Genomic DNA, 20,169 nt, shown 5'->3' on the forward strand with positions numbered 1-20,169 from the left:
TCTTCCCACACAGCAAAAAAAACAAAAAAAAACTATGAGATCGTGAGGAGCGTAATGGGGAGATGGGGAGTCCTACCTGGTACATGAAAATGTTTAGGGGGCTGGTTTGTGGTGGGTGTGCTTGACCGCCCCTCTTGGCCGTAATAAGGTGAACTTCTGCCACTTTCAGAGCCTGCAGCCAGCCACAGCCAATCACAGCAAAGGAAAAATGAGCATGAAGGAAGGCTTCAACGCAAGTCTCATCCATGCAGATGAAAACCAAACAGCTTAATCATTCATTCAGATTACAAAGGGACATCTGGTAACTTTTCCACCTGTGCAGTTACAAAGGTTATTGACTTGTCTTCCTATGACAGTAATTACAGTCATAATGCACATGTGTAAGAGTTAAATGAAATGACAGCAAAGGAGCGACCGCAGCATATGAGATAGCCAAACAACTATTTTGGAGTGAAGTGAAAGAGATTCTGCTGTACGCCAGTGAATCTTGTCACCGCAAAAATTATATGATGGTATTTTTGTTAATATATTAGAGTGGAAATGACATACAAATGGCAATGACAAGGAATTTGATCTCTCTTAAAGGAGCAGTTTGACATTTTGGGGAAAAACGCTTATTTGTTTCCTTAAGGCTCAGACAGGCCGCTTTGAACGTCAGAGGACAGCTGCGGTCACGCGGTTCTATTCATAGTACAATTGAGGGTCCGCTTCAGCCGGCAGCAGTGAACAGGGGGCTGGGAGGCAAGTTTACTGTCCTACTACTGTCAGAATCGGGGGAAAGTGAAACTAAAAAGATGCTGCTGGGTCATCGGGGGAAAGTGAAACTAAAAAGATGCTGCTGGGTCTACAGTGAATGTCAGACGAATATCCAACGTAAAACTATCTTCACCGTGGTGAGGCCGCTGCAGCTGGCGCTTGGAACAAGAGACTGACGCATGCCCAGTCTCCACGCTTGTTATGCGTACAGTCTGTGCTGTCACAAAAATGGTCTGTAAGCGGACGTTTATGTCACGCAGAACAAAGCGGACCTTCAGGGTAACGTGGAAACTATAAATCGACCCTTGCCTTGAGTTAGATGAGAAGATAGATACTGCTCTGATGTCTGTATGCTAATTATGAAGCCAAAACCAGAAGTTGGTTAGCTTAGCCTAGCATAAAGACAGGAAACAGAGGGTAACAGCTTGTCTGGCTCTGCCCAAAATCTACTTTCAAGCACCTCTGAAGCTAACTAATTAATTTTATATCTTGTTTTTCAAAATTCTTATGAAACCTTAAGTGTAAAAATGTCGATAAGCCGTTTGCGGGACAATTTCTTGAACAGGAGCATTAACTCATTGTAGTCTCCTCTGGTTACCTGGCAACCTTACAATGAAGATAAGACTTCAGAGGTGCTGGTACGTAGGTGGATTTTGTTACCTTTGGACAGAGCTAGGCTAGTTGTTTCCCCTTGTTTCCACTTTTTATGCTAAGCTAAGCTAACTGACTGCTGGCTGTATCTGCACACTGAACAGACACATATGAGAGTAGTGACAATCTTCTCTTCTCAATATTAACAAGAGAGAAAAAAAGGCGTATTCCTCAAAATGTTAAACTATTCCTTTAAAGGGCTTAACTTCAGTAGAATCATTCTCAAAATTAAAAAATGAGTCAGCTCAGAAACTCCATTGTGCTTCATCTTTGTTCAAATTGCATTTCACATTTAGAACAGCATGACTGATTTCATTTAATACTTTTTTCAATAGACTGATATTAAACTCTGAGGTCATAAGCAGACAATTTGCAGCGGGCGCCATCTGACTCACCCGGGTAGGCATAGTGCTGCGGAGAGCGAGGCATGATGGGTGACATGCCTTGACGACTATATGTCGGCGAGTCAATGTAACCTGGACTGGAGCACTGCCTCTGCTTCATATCCAGGTTGTCGTAGTCCTGAGAAGACAACGGAGAAGAGGTGGAGAAGAAGTAAAAAAAAAAGAGCTGGGGGCAACCAGGAGACAAATAGCTTAGTGACAGGTCAAAATGACAACAGACAGTTCACTTGTTTAAACTCGTCTTAAGTGCTCTGGTATTTATGGCGGGAGAAAGAATGCTCACCTGAGAATAGGGAGAGAGTGTCCCAAGTGACTGTAGAATCAGTGGAGAGAGAAGAGTTATCATTTATATTGTAGCACAGTGGTGAATAAAAACACATCATGTATCATGTATTTGCAGGATTACACAAAAAAAAGATCAGACAATCTTTTTAAATTCAGTCTGTGCTTTGTTTAGGCTTACATGGATGACTGGTGGGGTTTTCTGCATTGGAAAAAGTGATGACATAATCATTTTAACATCAGTTAAAGGAATAGTTTGAAATTGAATTCATGTTCTTGCCAAAAGTTAGAAAAGAAGATGGATACCACTCTCATGTCTGTCTAAAGATCATTAACACTTTATATCTGTTTTTACTTTATTAGTGTCAAGTTGTGGTTTGTTTGAACTATTTTTTGGCTTGGCTTAGTAAGTGAGCTTTAGGGGCCGTACACATGCCGCATTTTTTGCACACTCAAATTCAGTGTTTTCAATGAGGACACGTGGCAGGTGCGCTCAAACGCCAGAGCGACGCTGTTGCAGCGTGCACGCGTTCCCGAGAACCTATTTTTCAGGGCGCGACGACTGTACTTTGAGATAAATCAAGTTTAACCTTTGGGATGCAGCAGCGCGCATCACATGCCGTGACAAGGAACAACCAATAACAGCTGACAGATATCTTTCCCTTCCTCTGAAAATATCAGTCTTTGGTAAATATGGAAAAGTTGATCGTTTTGATGCCAGGCTGCCAAAGCTTTTCATCTATTTCACGGACACTATACCCACACACAACAGGCCTATACACAAACAGCGCCTGGAAGATGATCAGCACTGCCCTCAGAATTTCAGGTAAATTGGCTAGATACAGTACTTGTTAAGGTTGCTTAGCAACCTCAGACACAACCTACCACTGCCCTCTTGAAAGCTGGCTCAAAAAAGGCACAAAAGTAGCGCCCAGTGTCCGACCTTGCGATTTCCAGGCCGTTAATGACGCAGCATGTGCACCGCCCCTTGGAGATGCTAGCGGACAGATTTTTTATTTTTTTTTTAATTATTGGACAGAGCCATGCTAGCTGTTTCCCTTTGTTTCCAGTGTTTATGCTAAGCTAACCTAATAGCCTGTGGGCACTAGCTTCATACTAAGCAAACATCTAACTCTCAGCAAAAAGCTAGTAAGTGTAATTCCAAAAAAGGTTTAACTATTCCTTTTAGTATGGTGCACTTATAAAAAGACATTTACCAGAAACTGATGTGAATCATTTGTGTATGGGCAGTAAAATCCACCAATCAAATACAAATTATTCATAAGTACTTCAGGCTCATCATTTTCAAAATCAAATTTCACTGAAAATTCCCAGAAATTTAAAATTATGTTTGGTTAAAAATGATATATATTTTTTTTATCTTAATCTCAAAAAAGAGTCAGTTGTTGTAAATAAATCGTAATAAAAAAACATTCATCAACATGTTAAATCAAGTGTTTGCTCTGAAAGCTGCAATTTTTAACCCAATTTTCGAATTTTCCATTTCTTAATCACACTTTACCGAAACAAAATAATCCATTCAATCAATTTTTGAAAAATAAAAACATGAAAATAATGAGCCTTACAGATACTACATATGTGACTGAGTTGTAATAATGACACACACTTATTTCAGCACAATTCCATCTGAAAACTAAGTAAAGAGTTTTCTTCTAAAAACAGACCAACAATGAGACCAGTGCTAAGTTCGGCCTGGAGTGTGTAGCAGTAGTACCTCCCCATAGCTGTAAGTTTCTAGCCTGTCATCAGAGGTGTATCTGTGGTAGGGCTGGTATGAGGAGGATATGAGGTCTGGCTGTTGGACCTCGTATATGGCCTTGACCTTTGGCAGGGCAGCTAGGTCCTTATAATCTAGGAACTGATTCTCCACTCTGGCCTGGAGAGAGGACACACACACATACACCCACCAAACACAAAGACAACAGCAACACCACCCAACATCAACCACATGGACGATGCACAGTAACAGAGCAGAATGGAAACTCCACCAGTGACAGTGAGCAGATCATGCAGCAGTGAGAGGAGTGAAAAAGAGCTGATGAAGCACGCACAAGCCTGCACATGCACATACGTGTGCGTGTGCTCATCAAAAAGTACACATGTACGCCGCAGAACCTGACAGCAGTGTAAGTTGTTGACCTTCAGGAGCTCAGCAAGTGTGAGAAAGAGAGCAGAGGGAGCAAAGACAGCTAGAGAGAGAGCGGGAGAGAGGGAGAGGAGACAGTATGGACAACAAGCGTGCTTACACTGCATTTCTCCCTCATCCATCACCTTAAACAGAAAGGTCATTGATTATGAGACGAGAGCAGAGCAGGGCAGGGCTGAGCAGAGAGCGGTGACTCCTGCTTGCATGCAGACAACCCTTGACATGCTAATACTGCCGACATGCAGCAGCAGCATCCAGCAGACTGCCAAGCAGCACAGTTGGACATTGTTCCATAGCTGGCTGAAGCCTCCTTTTTACATGGAAGTTGTCCAACTTTGTAATGTACAGAGTGACAACCTTCACAGAAACCTTCATTGGTATGGTCCTCATCTAGCTTCTCTCTGTCTTTCTCTATCTATAAAGCTATCTATCTAGATAGATAGATATATAGATAGATACTGATTTGATGATTTGCACATCAAAACCTGTATGTGTCAAGTTTAAAACTGGGATACATTTGGTTGAAATATTAAAGTTATTTTAAAAAGTCTGGGTTACATTAAACCTTTTTTTTTTCAAATTTAATTAATGTGCCTTAACTATTTGGGATTTCATTCCTCTCTTGTGGTGCAGAAATGAGTCCTAAACCTCAGAAATGAGTTAGCATTTTTTGCACATCCAGTTCCTTCATCCTGGATATTCGTAGGTGGAAATCACGGGACAAGGAATCTTCAGCTTCTGCACTTTACTTAACTTCAGCAGGTGAGTACTGAACATGCAGCCATTTACATCAGTGAAGGCAACTCTGCTGGGTTGCGGTCTCTAGCTCAGGCACAGAACAGCAAGCTAGCACTGTCCATGCAATGAGCCATGAGCACCATTCAACCTTTACTAACTGACTCCTGCTAAAACTTGCTGTCTTCATGTAATCTAGCAACAAGGAAAACATTTGTAAGGTAAGAGTAGGGGCACAAACTTAACTATTGTGGACTGCCTTACAATACGTCAGTAAATATCCTACCCATGAATTTTGAAGCTTTTCGGTGTCTAACAAGTTGCTAATTGAGACTACAGATTGTCATGATGCCAAACCGCACCAAACACAGTGATGCTGAAGTCATGCCACCCTGGTGTAGTTCATTTATATTCTAATATTAGCTTTTTACTTCTGGCGATTGCATTCATGCTTCAAAAATAATAAAACTGTGCTTATCTAAAATCCAATGGAAAAATCCGATTGGCTTTTTGTCGAGGGAACTAGGGCGATGCCCACTCCTTGGCAAGCCTACATTTAAACTTCATCCCTGCAGCACTCTATACCTGCTTTATTACCTAGAGAGTCTACAGTCGTGCAAGTGGCTCTGTAAGGCTGCATGTACAGTAGATACACTATAAGCTAAATGCTAACATCAGCATGCTAACATGACCTGATGGTGGCTCTTCATGAGAAGTCAGTGGATCACCAATGTCGTTAGGATTCATCCTCTGGGGAGGTCATATATCTGTTCAGAATTTTATGGCTGTATAATTAAATATTTTTTGAGATTGCTCAAAATGAAAACTGCCAACCTCCTGGGGGCCCATCCATCTTGTGGATGTTGATATATTTCACTGGACATTTGATAACTATGACCAGCTGGTGGCGCTAATTGAAAACTCAGGGGATCACTAACAGCATTAGCATTCATCCTCTGGAGACCATGAAGGTCTGTATAACATTTCATGCCATCCATCAAATATCTGTTGTGAGAGTTTTAATCTGGACCACAGTGGGCGGTCGCCTGACACTGCCTTTCCAAATGTAGCCCAATTTTTACCGACACATAACCGAACCTTCATGTGTTTTTTGACTTGCAAATCACTTTCTATCATTACTGATGACTGTAGATGGTCCTCACAGATATAAACCATTAACACTGTGTTGTGTTGTGACAAGATACTTCGTGATTTTCTCACTTCTCTTTCACTCCTGCCACATTACTGATGACAACAGAGGTTAGGACACAGACAAGTGAACAGGCCAAGGGAGTGAGCAGCCTCTCAGGTTGGTGCTTAACCATTCAAGCCTATGGGTAGTGCTTGTGTTTCTGGTGTCGTAATTGTGCTTTTAGGGTAAGCTCAGTGGCAGTGGCAGCTAAAAGTCACTACAATCTGCAAAGCTATAGGCTACTCACGCATATAACCCTACTGGGAGAGCCTATGGAGGAGCCCGGCGGAGAGATGGAGGCCTCTGACAGGCGTCTGTGCTGTGAGGTACAAACAGACAAAGAAGAAAAAAAAAGAGCGGAGAGCGCACACAGTGAGAAAATAGTTTTCATTTTATCACACCATTTTCATTTCAAACTCTATCTCACCCTGAGTCTCCTCTCCGCCCTCGCCGCCTGCTTGCATAATGGGTGCCACACCTCACAACCTGAGGAATAGAAGACAGATTGGCATTGGGTGTTACCGCATGCCATGCATTCGTCTACATGGGCATGGTCAATGTGATGGCATTAGGTTTCACCTGTCAGGTACATTTCCTCTCCCTCTTTGAACATCAAGTTACAGCGGGAGCATCGGGCACAGGTCGGATGGTAGTGTTTCCCTCCCGCCTGTGAGGAGCAGAGGAGAGGAGAGGAGAGGGAAAGAGGCGTGACTGGACATAAATTATCATCATAAAGAGTTTCACAGAGTGAGGGTTAATCTACAAATGAGCAGGTCATTATCTCCATATGTTTTCCGCTGTATATCACCTGACCACCATTGGCCTCATAATCTACTGAGACATTATTGCATAGCCTGTAGTTGTTCATCAGCAATCACATGATGGCCACCACCCATTCTCATTCATGCCATATTTAGAGCAAAGATCCCTGTAGGTCAGTCACATGAAGAAAAGTGTTAGTGTGTGCATGTGTGTGTGTACGCAACAGAGAGAAAGAGGGAAGTAGGTGGCCATGTAAGTGAAGGACACAAGAGTGCGATACATGTCCTTGGATGTTCAGAGTGCCCCGGGGGAACACATCCAAACAGGTGAAATGGACACATGAAATGATGCAGTATGATGTCATTGCGCCAGCTCCCATCCATTAATCCAGTCCAGTTCACGGTCCTGATGTTCCTCACACGTGTCTCCGCGGGGCTGACAGCTGAGGCGTGGCCCTGTCCTGTCACCTCTGCCTTCCTGACACACCATTAGAGAATTTCTATTTATAGAAGCACGGCTGACATGTGGCCGGTGTCGAGGAGACCTGAACCGTTTCATCCGAACACACCCAGCTTCTGTGCTTGAGTGTGTGTGGCGGGGTATTATGTCATTTTATGCTGCATTGACTTTCCCCGCTTTTCATAAAAACTGATACTTTCATGCAATCTGCAGGAAACCAGGCCTCTCTGACGAATGCAGTCTCTCTGAGAGTTGCACAGCACAGTTCTTAATCGTATCCGAGCTGCATTTTAACCAATACCTGCTCTCCTTATCCGTCTCAGGTTACTCTGAAAGGAAAGCCAGGAGAGGATGCAGCATTTCCGTCCCTTACTTTCCCAGCAGCAAAGCGTTTACCGTCTGTGGTTGCGCGGTATCAGTTCAACAACTGCTGTTAGCATTCCTAATGAGGCCCTCATTCTCTCCGGTGGCATTAATAGGCTGCTATATTTATTGACGCGCTAAGACACAGAGGAAGGAGAGGGAAAGAGGAGAAACTAAAGAAAGGATGTTTCATGCTCCTCTTTCTTCCGCTTCCTGTCTTTATTTCTCCCCTTCTCCATCTATTCTAACCTACTCATTAAACTAACGACCACTGGCTCTGGAAAGTTGGACTGGAGAGTGGCTCTGTGGAACGAGCCTAATCATCCACACAGACACAAACACAGACAGATTGGTCTGGGTTTAAATGTAGGAGAGTGGAGAGATCAGTACGCCTAACTGCACAGACGTGGAAATTATACTTTTAAATTGATAAATGGAGGATCTAGTGGCTTCTGTGCAGCACTGCATTCATCAATTAAAATGATGAAAAAATGTGTTGGCTTTTTCTCACACAAGAACTACGATGAAATGTCTAACATGTAAAGCCTTATTCAATGACCTGCATGCATCTGTGAAATCATTTTTTTTGAGTTTCCTAAAGTAACTCAAAGTCAGCCACACACATGTAAACTAATCACAGACTGTATAAAATAACGGGCATAGCCACTGTGACGTCACCTACTGGCTTCTGGACTACTCTGAAGCCTTTTGAAGCTGAGTTTGGCATTTTGGATTTTTGGAGTTGGAGGTGACAATATCTGAGGAAGAGCGAGGGGTGGATCTGACCAATTAGCTAAGGTGGTGCCTTGCAGACAGTCTGCCACTCAATGAGGCCACACCCCTAATTATGCATAACTTTAAGCCTTGAGTGAGTTATATAAAAATTCACCACCCATACACTTAGAGACCAAAACTGTTCTTTGTACCAGGTTGTAAATATGTTAATTCCTGCTGTGAAGTTGAGCATTTTAACACGTGTTTCTAGAGGGACTGATTTGCTTCTGGGGCTAACCTCAAGATGCCATTCGAGGGACTGTAGTTTTTGGCAGTTGTGCATTTTCCAGCCCAAGAGGCTGCTGCTTGAAACAAACCAGCACGCTCGGATGAATATGCAGGGTGGTTAGGTCAGGCTGCAAGTTCGCCCAGATGTAGATGACCAGGCGGTTCATCAACAGGCTATTCCAGGGTGCTATTTTCTGTATTTATTTACAATCAGACTACGAGACAAGCTTTTGATTTTATTCATTTAAAACCACGTTGTGAAGCTTCCACAGCTTGCCATGATATATGTTATTTGGCCTTTCTGACCAAGAAGAAGCATTAAGACCAGAACTTTTCATATCCTGAACCTGTCCGCCTCCTAACCATTAGAAACATAGCTCAGCAGGCCATTTGGCATATTAAATAATTGTGCAATAGGGCTGACTTTTTTAATGCACTTTTAGCACTTAATCTAGTGGGTCGTTTGATGTTACTCCTCAGTTACCTATAGATGCTGGTGTTTTATCTATACTGCTCTTATGTGTTGGATCTTATTTTACCCATCTGTTTTATGCTTTCATGATTATTTCAGCTTAGGAATACTGCAAAGCTCAGGTCTGTGGTGTCTAGACCTGAAGTAGAGATGATTATCCATGCTTTTTTGTCCTCCTGACTGGACTTCTGTAATTCCTTTTTTACTTGTCTAAACAAATCTTCTCTGAATCGTCTTCAAATAATCCAGAATGCTGCTGCTAGGCTGTTAACCGGGTCCATCCAATATCCAGTCCATTTTTGTCAAAAGACTATAATAAAATGCCAAAAATGAGTACAGCATCTATCAAAGTGCCCAGATGGAATTTCTGGGTTATTCTTATCCTATATATATATATATATATATATATATATTGTATGTTTTGGGAGTTGGTGTTGATGGATCTGACTTTCTGTGAGTCAAATCAGCTGCACGCTGCATCTTAAAGAAGCAAATCATTATGATATCAAAATTTGACAGCAGAAAAGAATGATAGTCATGCATGCGCGCACACACAAGCGATCAGAGAGTTAGAGAGAGAGAGACATAGAGGGAAAAGAGACAGAGAGGGAGACTCACAGATAAAGGCTGACATGTCCCCATGTCTATAAATAGCCCAGAGAGGCTGACAGTCAGGAACAAAACACTTTACACCAGCCATTCTGACAAGTAAAGGAGCACAGGGACAACAAGGCCCCGTGTGAGTGTGTGTGTGCACATGTGTGTGTGTCCGACCAAAGTTTTACTACGTCTGCTCCCTTTCCTCAGGTCCCGACAGACGAGCGACACCCTCCAGAGACTCTTCCAAAACATTTAATTAGCATGTGCGCTTTATCACTTTCGTTATTTTCAAACCTACTCCCCTCATTATTTTCCCTTCACTTCTTTCTTTCATCTGTCCTCCTCAGCTCCTTCTCCTCTGCTCTCCTCTCTCTCCACTGTTGACTCCCCCTTCCATCTTCTTTTTAAAAGTGCTTTAGCGTAAGAGCACGCACATTTCTATCACTGCAGAATTTGCTTTTCTGTGTCTTTCCTCCTTCCATCTTTTCCCTTCACTCCTTACCCTCTGATCTTTTTATAACTCCCTTTTCTTCTGAACTCCTTACACGTTATTATGATTCAGTCTTTTACCTCCTGTTGGTGCAGGCAGGCCTGTGTTCTGCTCAACCGTGCTTCCAAAAGTAACAGTCGAAAAGTGGGTGAGCACCGACGTTTGACCAAGTGAATTTGTTTTAGTTTAGTAAAGCAGCACAAAATTTTTATCACCGGCCAATCTTAAGTCGTTCACTCCCCAAAGCACAGCTGGGCTTAAACAGAGGCGAGAATAAAATGCAACTGCTCAATTCTGATAACACTGATTACATTCAGTCGCCGCAGTCAACTCCCAATTTGGATTTCCGTATTGCTGCAGAATTTGGTGTGTCAAAATCTCTGCTACCACCGCCGCCTCACGTTGATATCTGGTCCCGTTCTTACCTCCAGAACCCTTCCGCTGATGTATCTGCTGCAGGTCTCACATTTCACCCCATACTGGGCGTGGTAATCTGCCTCACAGTATGGCACTCCATCCCTGCAACGTAGAGAATACACAAAAAAGTACTGCTGTAGCGTCTTAAATGCACAGTTTAGTTCAGTAGTTCTCAAACAGGGTTCCCCTAAGGGTCCTTAAAGGAGTCCCAGAAAGCACAAAAAGTACAAACTGTTGCATAAAAAGTCACCAGAATGCAGGAAATGAAGTGTTTAATGGTAAAAAGACCCCAGACTCTCCAGTTAATTAACCCAGCCCTTTATAAGTCTGACTATTCTGAACGTAGGTTTATTATTTCCTCAACTGTGGTTAACAACTACAGAATTCTGGTATGTTTTCAGTTGGGGATCCCTGAAGTTAAATCTTATCAAATAGGGGTCCGTGACCTAAAGTGTATCAATTCAGGGGACATGAAAAAGCTTGAGAACCACTGGTTTAGCCTATCTGGGAAGACACTGGATATTAAAAGTCCAGTATGTCTACTTGTGAGACATGAGACATGAAAATAAGTCGCTTGAAGACGTTGCGACTCTCTTCACACACTCACTTGCTGATGTATTCTCCGGTGAGGACCATGTTGCAGGTCCGACATCTGAAGCAGCTGACGTGCCACTGTTTCTCCAACGCCAGGAGAGACTGCCCCTGCTTGATCTCAGCTCCACACCCAGCACAGTCTGGAGAGGAGTAGTGTGTGAGAGAAAGAGGAAGAAGAACGGAAAGAGAGACAGGATTGGGGAAGGATGCAGACAGAGGAGGAAAGGAAGGATAGACAAAGTGAGCCAAGGTATAATTGTATGTCTTTAAACACCAACTGTGCTCCTAAGTGTAGTTTTCTACCCCTTTGGCACAGCCACCTTCTTAATCAATAGCTGTACTAATGCGGGATATTGCAGAGCTGTGAGGCTTGTTCTCTTAACTGTAAGCACTGTTAAACATGATTGAATGCAGGCAGGAAGCAAGAATCACTGAAATAGCCTCAGGGTGAGAACAGTTGCATAAAATCCCCACGTGAGACATGTATGAATCTCTCTCTCTGTCTGTTTCTCTCCAACACACACACCAGCACACACTGTATACAAGCAGACTGCACTATTCAACTTCTCTAAGAATGACGCGCCAGCAGGCATTATTGACCACCGCTAACAGGGCAAGAAAGAAACAGGACAGCACGGAGGCTACAAATGATGCATGGCTGCGGAGTGACAAAATGCTGAAAAAAGGTCAGCGCTCCATTTGTTTCCATTTGGAAGACGTTTGGCCTAGCTTACCCTTTTTGACCCGGTCTACTGCCCCCGAGAGAAGGCTGGAGTCACAAGGGACCACTCCACTCCGCCCTGTCAGCCAAGACAAACTGTGTTTTGCAGTAAAGAAAAACCTGCAGTGTATTGAGTCGGTTTTCTGCAGTCCAAATAAATCTTTACTGTCATTTGGTGGTGATAGTGCTGAGTCCATGGGGCCGGGATTGCAGCCCGAGACTGTGACTGCGCACAGCTGATTTTCCTCTGAGTCATGATACAGTTCCCATTTTAGCCTCTGAATAAAAAAGGTATTTGAACGGCTAACAGTTACGCAACAGAGCTTGTGAGGAGAAATTGTTTGATATGGTTACATATAAATGAACACTAATGAGAAGGAGACAGAGGAGAGAAAACTGCCTCTGCACTGTTGTTGCATTTCTGGCCACACCCCAGTCGGTGATGTCACAGCTGGTGTTTTCATGAGCTGTCAAAAGCAAAATATAACATCACTAATTGGGGCACAGCCAGTGCAAGCAAGGTGTCTACAGATATAACCAAATTAAATTTAAGACTTTTTAAGACCTTTTTAAATACCACCTTATATGAAATTTAAGACCAAACCTGCAACAGAAATACACATTATATATGTGTGTGTGTGTGTGCGCTCTTTCCAAGTAAACACACTGATGTCAGTTCAAATGAAAAATAAGTCAAACATGACATCAACTGGGTGAGCTTAAGTTTAATGTGTTTAATGTAAAAAAACAAAACAAAATGTCATCACTGTCATAAATGCTATTTATTATTGCAATATTTCTGTCTGTCCAATGATTGTAAACAGTTATTGGGTCTGTCAGGGTAGAGAAATTTTCGCAGTAATGTGAATGAAAATATTTCAGACCCATGTAATCTGAATTTAGACAATTTGAGACTTTTAAAGGCCATATATCAAGAAAACTTAATTTAAGATATTTTAAGACTTTTTAAGGACCTGTAGACACCCTGGCAACATGTTTGAATGTTTCAACTCGCAGACATGAGTGCAGCGGCAGTAGCTCCCTGCTCTCCCTGTGTGATTTAGTGCTCCTTTCAAGGGTTAGTTCGACATGTTTGAAAATACCCTTATAGTAATTCGCTTTCTTGATGAGTCTGGTTCTGTCTGAAGAGCAAAAAGAAAAAAAAAACTGTTGGAATCATCCAGCACATAAGCCCCCATAAAATGATAAATTGTTGTTTTTCAACACAGGTTTTTCATGATTTAACATGTAATTAGTGAGATTTAGAGGAGCTGGTTTGCAGATTTTGTTACTGTTTGACAAAGCTGTTTCTCTCTGGCTCTAGTCTTAATTCTAAATTACACCAACCTCCAGGATCTGTCTTTATGATGTTCATGTGTATGTATACAATTTTTCCCTTTAATTGATAGTGTATAGTTCAGAGGCAGAAAGAAAATGATGTAGGATGAGACTGCGGGGAAATGACACGCAACAATTGTCCCCGACCGAATTCAAACTGGGAACAATGCAGTTTACACTGTACACCTCTTAAAGGAATACTTCAACCCTCAAATGACCATTTGTATATGAATTACTCAACCTGTGTTACGTTAAATAAAGAATGCAAAAATTGAGAAAATTCTTGATGAACTTAAGTTAAAGGGGCCACAATTAACAACAGCAAAACTACTACTGTATCTATTTACATCTATTTAAAGACTCTCACACACCTTGTGCAGTGTAATCCAAGTCTTGTAATGCTTTCCAAACAGACAGCCCTTTTGTGACAGGGAACTGAACTGAAACTTAAACTTATCTATGCTCTCTATAAAAATCCAGACTCCATTGACAAAAACAGTAATATTACCTCACTGAACATGGAAGCTGGGAGTCCACCACTGTCTTGATCAGTTAGTTACTTTGTGTTATTGTGTAACCTCTGTGTTTTAAAGGGTTAATTCGTATTCAGCAAAGCCACACAATGACACTAAACTAATTAATCAAGGCAGCCGAGAAAGGAACTGTTCTTGACCGCGGACCCCTTTTACTTCAGGTCACCAAGAATTTTCCCTGTTTTTGGATTCTTTGTTCACTGGACGCTTGCAAGAAAAATACAATTTTCTTCAAAAATTCAACCTAACACGGGGTGAAGAACTGATTTACAAATTTTCATTTTGGGGGCTAAAAAGTTCTTTTAATCCCTTGATCAATTTGAAGTGAAGTCATCATAGACTGCAGATTTACTACACTGAGCAAATTATTCAACTATGTCAAATTTGGCGTGTCATCCAAGTTTGTAAGATGTCTTTCTATATTCTATTTTCTTTTTATTTTTCTGTTTTATCAGTCGAGAAGATCGACACCACTTTCATATTTGTCAGTTAATTTCAATATAAGGATACAGCCAGCAGCCTGGTAGCTTAGCTTAGCATAAAAACTGCAAACGCGGAGAAACGGTTAGCCTGGTTCTGTACAAAGCTAACAAAATCCACTTACCAGCACCCCTAAAGCTTACTGATTAGCACAATGTATCTCATTTGTATAAATCCATAAAAAAAGCAGATGCTGGCTCCGTTGCCTTCGGACAAAGCTAGCAACTGTGCTAAGCTGAGTTAGCAGCCTGCTGTTAGAAGCATGAGAGTGCAATCTTTTTACCAAACTCAGCAAGAAAGCAATAAGCGTGTTTCCAAGAAGTTGAACTGCTGCTTTAAGGAGACACAAAGAAGGATTAAGACAGTCTACTAAAACTTTGATTGAGGTTATAAAACTACATTACTCAGGGTAAGTGTTTGGTCATTGATGCATACATAAGAAAACGTCCACTGATAATTCTTTGCAGCATGTGATCTTGTGACTGTTCTGGGCCTTTTCCCCTGAAATAATCATCTTGTTCTGGCTAAAAGGATTTCTACCACTGTTGCACACAGAGCATATATTTGCATTCTTAAATATCAAAATGACAGAGGAACAGGCTGTAAAAGCCAGTGCATTACATTTAGCGTCTGCACTCTGTGTCCCATCCCGTCGACTGTCTCCTCATAAGACGGAGTGATGAACACGTACCTGGGGAGCCATTTGGATTTCATTTTCCTGAATGGAGCGATCTGGGGAGGACAGTTATTCACTGCCTCTCCACCATCTGTTATTGCTGCACAGCCAGTGAGCAGCAGCCTGCTGCCTCTATGCCACACTTAACAAATGATTCACTATCAATCACTACTGCTTTGTTGTGGGATCATGATTTGTCATTTTCCTGCTTTTTTTTCTGAAAGGGTGAGGGCTGTGCACCCTTCCCACCTGTCTATTAACACACAGGATATTTGGCTCATTATATACTTATGCTGTAATATGACCAGATGTACACTGATTACATAAAATCCTCTGTTCTCTTGTATGTTTAGTGCTGACAGTAATGAATGAATGATGTGTCTGTTTGTGTTGCATAATTCTCAGCTGGCAATCAGCGCGACAGGTCGGACCACTGATTTGACAGACACTTGATTAGCTAAATGAGCTAAATGGGCCTCGTGGACACATCGCATTAGACTCAGCACACTGTAGCGACTGGTGGCCCTAAACAGAACGGACAGAGCGAGGCGGACGCCGGACTTACGGCTGGGCCCGTGGATCTTGATCGGTTCATTTGGCTTGACGAGTGTGCGAGAGCACTGCTGGCACACGCAGTCCTTTCCACTGAACGTCACTCTGTCTCCGATGGGGAAGGGTTTACTGAGGAGGAGAAGAAAATACAGAGAGGAGAGAATTAGAAAACAGGCGCACAATAGGAGATGAAAATGCCTGCAGTGATTCTGTGTGTTTACATTAAACCCAAGCGTACGCATGGAAATAACAAATGGGTGCTGGCAGAAACATGATTGGGTGACAGACAGGCCATAATCCTGCTGACACAAGCTAAATACAGTCTGACATCCCCTACCGAACCTGAAAATACATTTCCAAACAGTCGAGGCGACGGGTTAATAGGACGTTGATTGTTGCAGGAGCACCTGGCTGCTCTGTGATTAAAGAGGCGATAATGTGACGCTGCCACGGGCTTCTGAAAGGAAAACTGGCTCTCTCAGTGAGAATGAAAACTTATTAGGGAGACTGTGTGAAGTGCATACTGATCTTAATGTCTCCCTCTCTCTCAGTCCGTCCGCCCAGTTCGCTCTGCCATGCTCACTCCTTACACAGCTGGTGCCACCAGGTCACAATTTTCTTCACCACTTTAACTCTAAACTAAGTTTAACAAGCATAAACACACACACGCAAACAAGCAGAGTACATGACAGCAAAACAGTGCCTATGAAATTAAATTTACCACATAATGATGCACTGTTTTGTCTCTCTTTCCTGTTCTGTGGCATTTTTTTGTACAGACAGATTGATTTCTTTATGACTGGGGAGGACGTGAGAATGAATGGGGAGCTAAAAGGCTTAGGGAAGGCTGTTTAAAAAGACATAGACGGCAGTAATCCTTTTACTCCCCCGCCGAGGCCTGGAGCCAGAGCCAAGACCCAGAGGGAGGCTAGAGTCTCCAGCAGAGCTCACAGTCAGCACACAAGAGTGCAGTTACATCCATGTACGCACTTGGAGATGTACAGAGGCAAGCATGTACAAAGGCTTGTGCAATATATGCACGCAGCTGCAGAGGTTGTGAGCCCTCGAAAGTGTGTTTCTAGGGAGTTATTTTACAACCATTACTGTCTAAATGTGTGTGTGTGTGTGTGTGTGGAGGGAAGTGCCACGGCCCTGGTAAATACTGAAAGGGACACAAGTCAGTGAAAACTGATAAGGGGTATAAATTAATTTTAATTTCACTCTTCAGTTGATCCCAATGTTAACCATCTGTTCGTAAACTCAATTCTTAATTTCTAATTTAACTGACAGGAGCAAAATATAAGCCTGTTTTCTAGGTTTGTGTCCACGTCCAAGCATGACAGACAAGAGCTTACGTTTGGTTTCAACACTGGAGGGGCACAGTTTATAAAATGGGGGGTCAGCTTGTCCCTTTTCTGCATCAATTTAAGGTGGCAATGTCTTTAATTTGGTCCTCTGCAACGTTCAGGTTTTTATTGGGAGAGCAAAGGCCCACGTTCTAAATATTGAGGATGACATGCCCCCTGCATCCTCCTGAAATCCTATGATGGCAGGTTAAATCTTGCATGTATAAGCACCTGACCATAGATATCCGAGTCTATAGTCCAACTCACGCTGACGATATGCCGCGATGTTGCAGAGGAGTATGTGTTTGACCTTGTCTTTACCTGTGTGTTGCGCTCACTCCCTCAAGACGTTCTTGCCTTGTCAGCCTTTCTCGGCGCTTTAAAAATTTACTCTGTTTACATATTTAATGCATGTTTTTTTATCCCCCCCACTTTTTTTTTGCCTAAACTGGCCACAGAAGTAAAGCTATTTCTGTCTTTAGTGATGTGCCCTCTGGCTTTGATCACCGCCGCTTTCTTAAAAAACCTCAGCGCAGAAAAGTGAAACTCGCAATCTGCCATCATTAGAGCTGATGACAAAAAGAAAGAGAGGGATGATGATGATGAAGACATGAAGGAGGACGACTGGATGCGGATGGTGATTAAGAGCGGCGAGATGATGATGGTAATGATGAGGAAAAGAAAGAAGACGAGGAGGAGGAGAAGACAGAAGGAGGAGGGGGTGGAGAAGGAAGACAGGATGGGGAAAAATAGAAGGAGGTACAAGACAGAATTGCGAGCGATGTGACAGGGGGCAGACGGAGCAGGAAAGAAGAGATTCACCCTTCGGCTTCTCGCTGTCTCTTCCAGTTGACTCCACACACACTGACACGCACACATACACACACACACATGCACAGACATCCCCGTCACTGTCTGGGCTGCTCCACTGACTGTCTCTGGCCAGTTGGTGTCAGTTCAGTTTCAGTTTTTTTCGCCCACGGCTGCTGGGCATGACCGCATGTTTATCAGCCAATGTCAAGCAGATACACGACAACAGGCAAACACTGGAGGGAGGTAAAGGGAGATCGTTCTTATGTAAACCTTCTAACACATTAACACAGGCAGGGAGGGATGAAGCGAAAAACAAAGAGAAAACAAACAGTGAGATGGGAGTTTTTAAGAATAAAAGAGACAGAGAAGGGAGAGCGACATGAAGAGCGAAATGGTGAAATCAAGGGAGGAAAGGAGCCGACAGGGATGCTGACTCTTACTTCATTCAGCAGGAGCTTAACACGAACACTGATGGAGGTCAGAGGAGAGATGGCCTACTTTTACTAAACCTAACAGCGTGAAACACCAGGTCAGCTCTCTTTTTGGAATCGTGTCTCGACTAAGCAAAATGACAGGCTGCTTGAGCTTTCCAATTAGACATTTATTGACATTCAGGAGCCGAGATAAGACTGAATCATGAGCTGAATGGCATTAATAAACCCACTTTATGTGACTCATTTCTTTATATACATACATATCTTAAGATATAAGTCAACTTTGCATTACTTATTTTGAAAGATGCAACTTGTGCAGTGTCATCTGAGGATGGATTGCATGGTCAGGAGGTGCAAAAAGACAAACAGTTCTTATTCAGTAGCTCCACAATTTATCTCTTGTTCTCCGCCTGCTACAGGCTACTTTCACTAATGAATCAGAACGTCTGTGTGTCATCACAGAACAAAGCACATACAGAGCAGCACAAATAGAGACATGATGAAGTAATGCGCAAAATATACTATAAGACAATAAGTAGACTGTTATGTTTAAGTAGCATGGGTAAATGTGTACTTCTAGGAGCACATGGTATGGATAACATCCTCTATCACATATTGTAATATCAGTACATCTTGTAATATAGTCATTTTTAATGCAAACTTCAGCATGTAATTAGCTGAGGTGTGTTCTTCAGCTCCTTGTTTTGGTTTTACAGCCCATAACTTTACTGTTTTGGTTCATTCTACACTGCTTTCATCAACCCTGTGTCCAGCCTCAGCAGGCTGCAGCTGGGGAAGTTGGTGGAGACCAAAACGGAGACCAAAACAGAACTAAAAGAAGAGTGGCCAGAAACAGGACTCCATTTAAATGCTATATTGCACTGTGTCTGCTAGATGTCAGAATAGGCAACTGTTTGTTAAAATGTTTTGCATAACACTTATCCAAGTTGATAATGTCAGTTTTGTTACAACTTGTTGCACTGCCCTCAAAACCAGAAAATTATTTATGTAGGTTTAAATAACTAGCAAATCAAGATAAGTTACTTCATCGATACAAAAATCACAGAAAATTACAGTAGTACCATAAAATAGTCATGCTCGTTGATTTGATTTTAAGCATAACTAATACAGAAAGAACGGTAAATCACTTGACGGTTGACACATTTATATCGTCTTATACCAATTAACAGACAATAACTAGCTGGTAAACATAGCTGAGCATGCTGCTTGAGAGCCAAATGGGTTTTTTTTTTCGTCAGAGGTTGGTGGAGACCAAAACAAAGCTAAACGTTTTAAGTGTGAGTGAATATTTCACATACTTTTGCCAGGTGATCAGAAACACAACTCTGAAACAGTAATGTGGCTGTATTATTGCCCAACCTTATGTAGTCATCAAGTCAAGTCGATGTTATTTATTTAGCCCAATACAGAGCTTTGATTCTCTGCCTGAACATGACTGAGACCCGACCCACTGGCACCAGGCCCAGGCTGTGATTTCTCAACATTATCCTGTGCTTAAACAGGGTCGGCTTAGCGCTAATTTTCCTTTTTCTATATTAAGTAATGAACGGCTAAGGTTCACTTTCACTGCGATTGCTCCATCTCAGACAGTGTCCATAGCCTCGTCCACTGATGCACTGAATAGCATATTCCAAGAGTGCTCTGAAATGACAAATGGTTTGTGCACTCTGGCACTTAGAGTGACTATTTCCGAATATGCCCAATGACACAAATGTCTGTTACCTCACTGAAAATACTGCAGTTGACTTAAGTTTGTGAATATATTTTTGGGTCTTGGGCCGAGCTTTGACAGAAACTATGTGGGTTCATATAGAGTCGGGGCAGATTTTTTGGGCCCGATCAAAGCTCTGGTACAATATCACAAGTCACAATTTAGCATATAGCATATAACACCCTCTTTCCTTGGACA

The 20,169-nt window shown here is 42.4% G+C and overlaps 1 protein-coding gene across 6 annotated transcripts in view; it reads right to left on the reverse strand.

Annotated features, from left to right (window-relative positions):
* The window catches only part of ablim3 (actin binding LIM protein family, member 3), a 58,092-nt gene that overhangs the window by 10,053 nt on the left and 27,870 nt on the right, over positions 1 to 20,169 (reverse strand). For 3 of the 6 annotated variants that reach the window (XM_050042285.1, XM_050042284.1, XM_050042283.1), the window contains exons 4-13: positions 15,660 to 15,775; positions 11,360 to 11,486; positions 10,761 to 10,854; positions 6,767 to 6,854; positions 6,615 to 6,673; positions 6,435 to 6,506; positions 3,829 to 3,990; positions 2,095 to 2,124; positions 1,803 to 1,929; positions 77 to 172 (exon numbers count right to left, since the gene is read on the reverse strand). In XM_050042285.1, coding sequence (XP_049898242.1) covers positions 77 to 172; positions 1,803 to 1,929; positions 2,095 to 2,124; positions 3,829 to 3,990; positions 6,435 to 6,506; positions 6,615 to 6,673; positions 6,767 to 6,854; positions 10,761 to 10,854; positions 11,360 to 11,486; positions 15,660 to 15,775 — 971 coding nt within the window. The remainder of the gene's footprint in view (positions 1 to 76; positions 173 to 1,802; positions 1,930 to 2,094; positions 2,125 to 3,828; positions 3,991 to 6,434; positions 6,507 to 6,614; positions 6,674 to 6,766; positions 6,855 to 10,760; positions 10,855 to 11,359; positions 11,487 to 15,659; positions 15,776 to 20,169) is intronic. The other 3 variants (XM_050042288.1, XM_050042287.1, XM_050042286.1) reach the window with 2 other exon arrangements.

Source organism: Epinephelus moara, chromosome 4 (genome assembly GCF_006386435.1).
Source record: "Epinephelus moara isolate mb chromosome 4, YSFRI_EMoa_1.0, whole genome shotgun sequence".
NCBI classification, from domain to species: Eukaryota; Metazoa; Chordata; class Actinopteri; order Perciformes; family Serranidae; genus Epinephelus; species Epinephelus moara.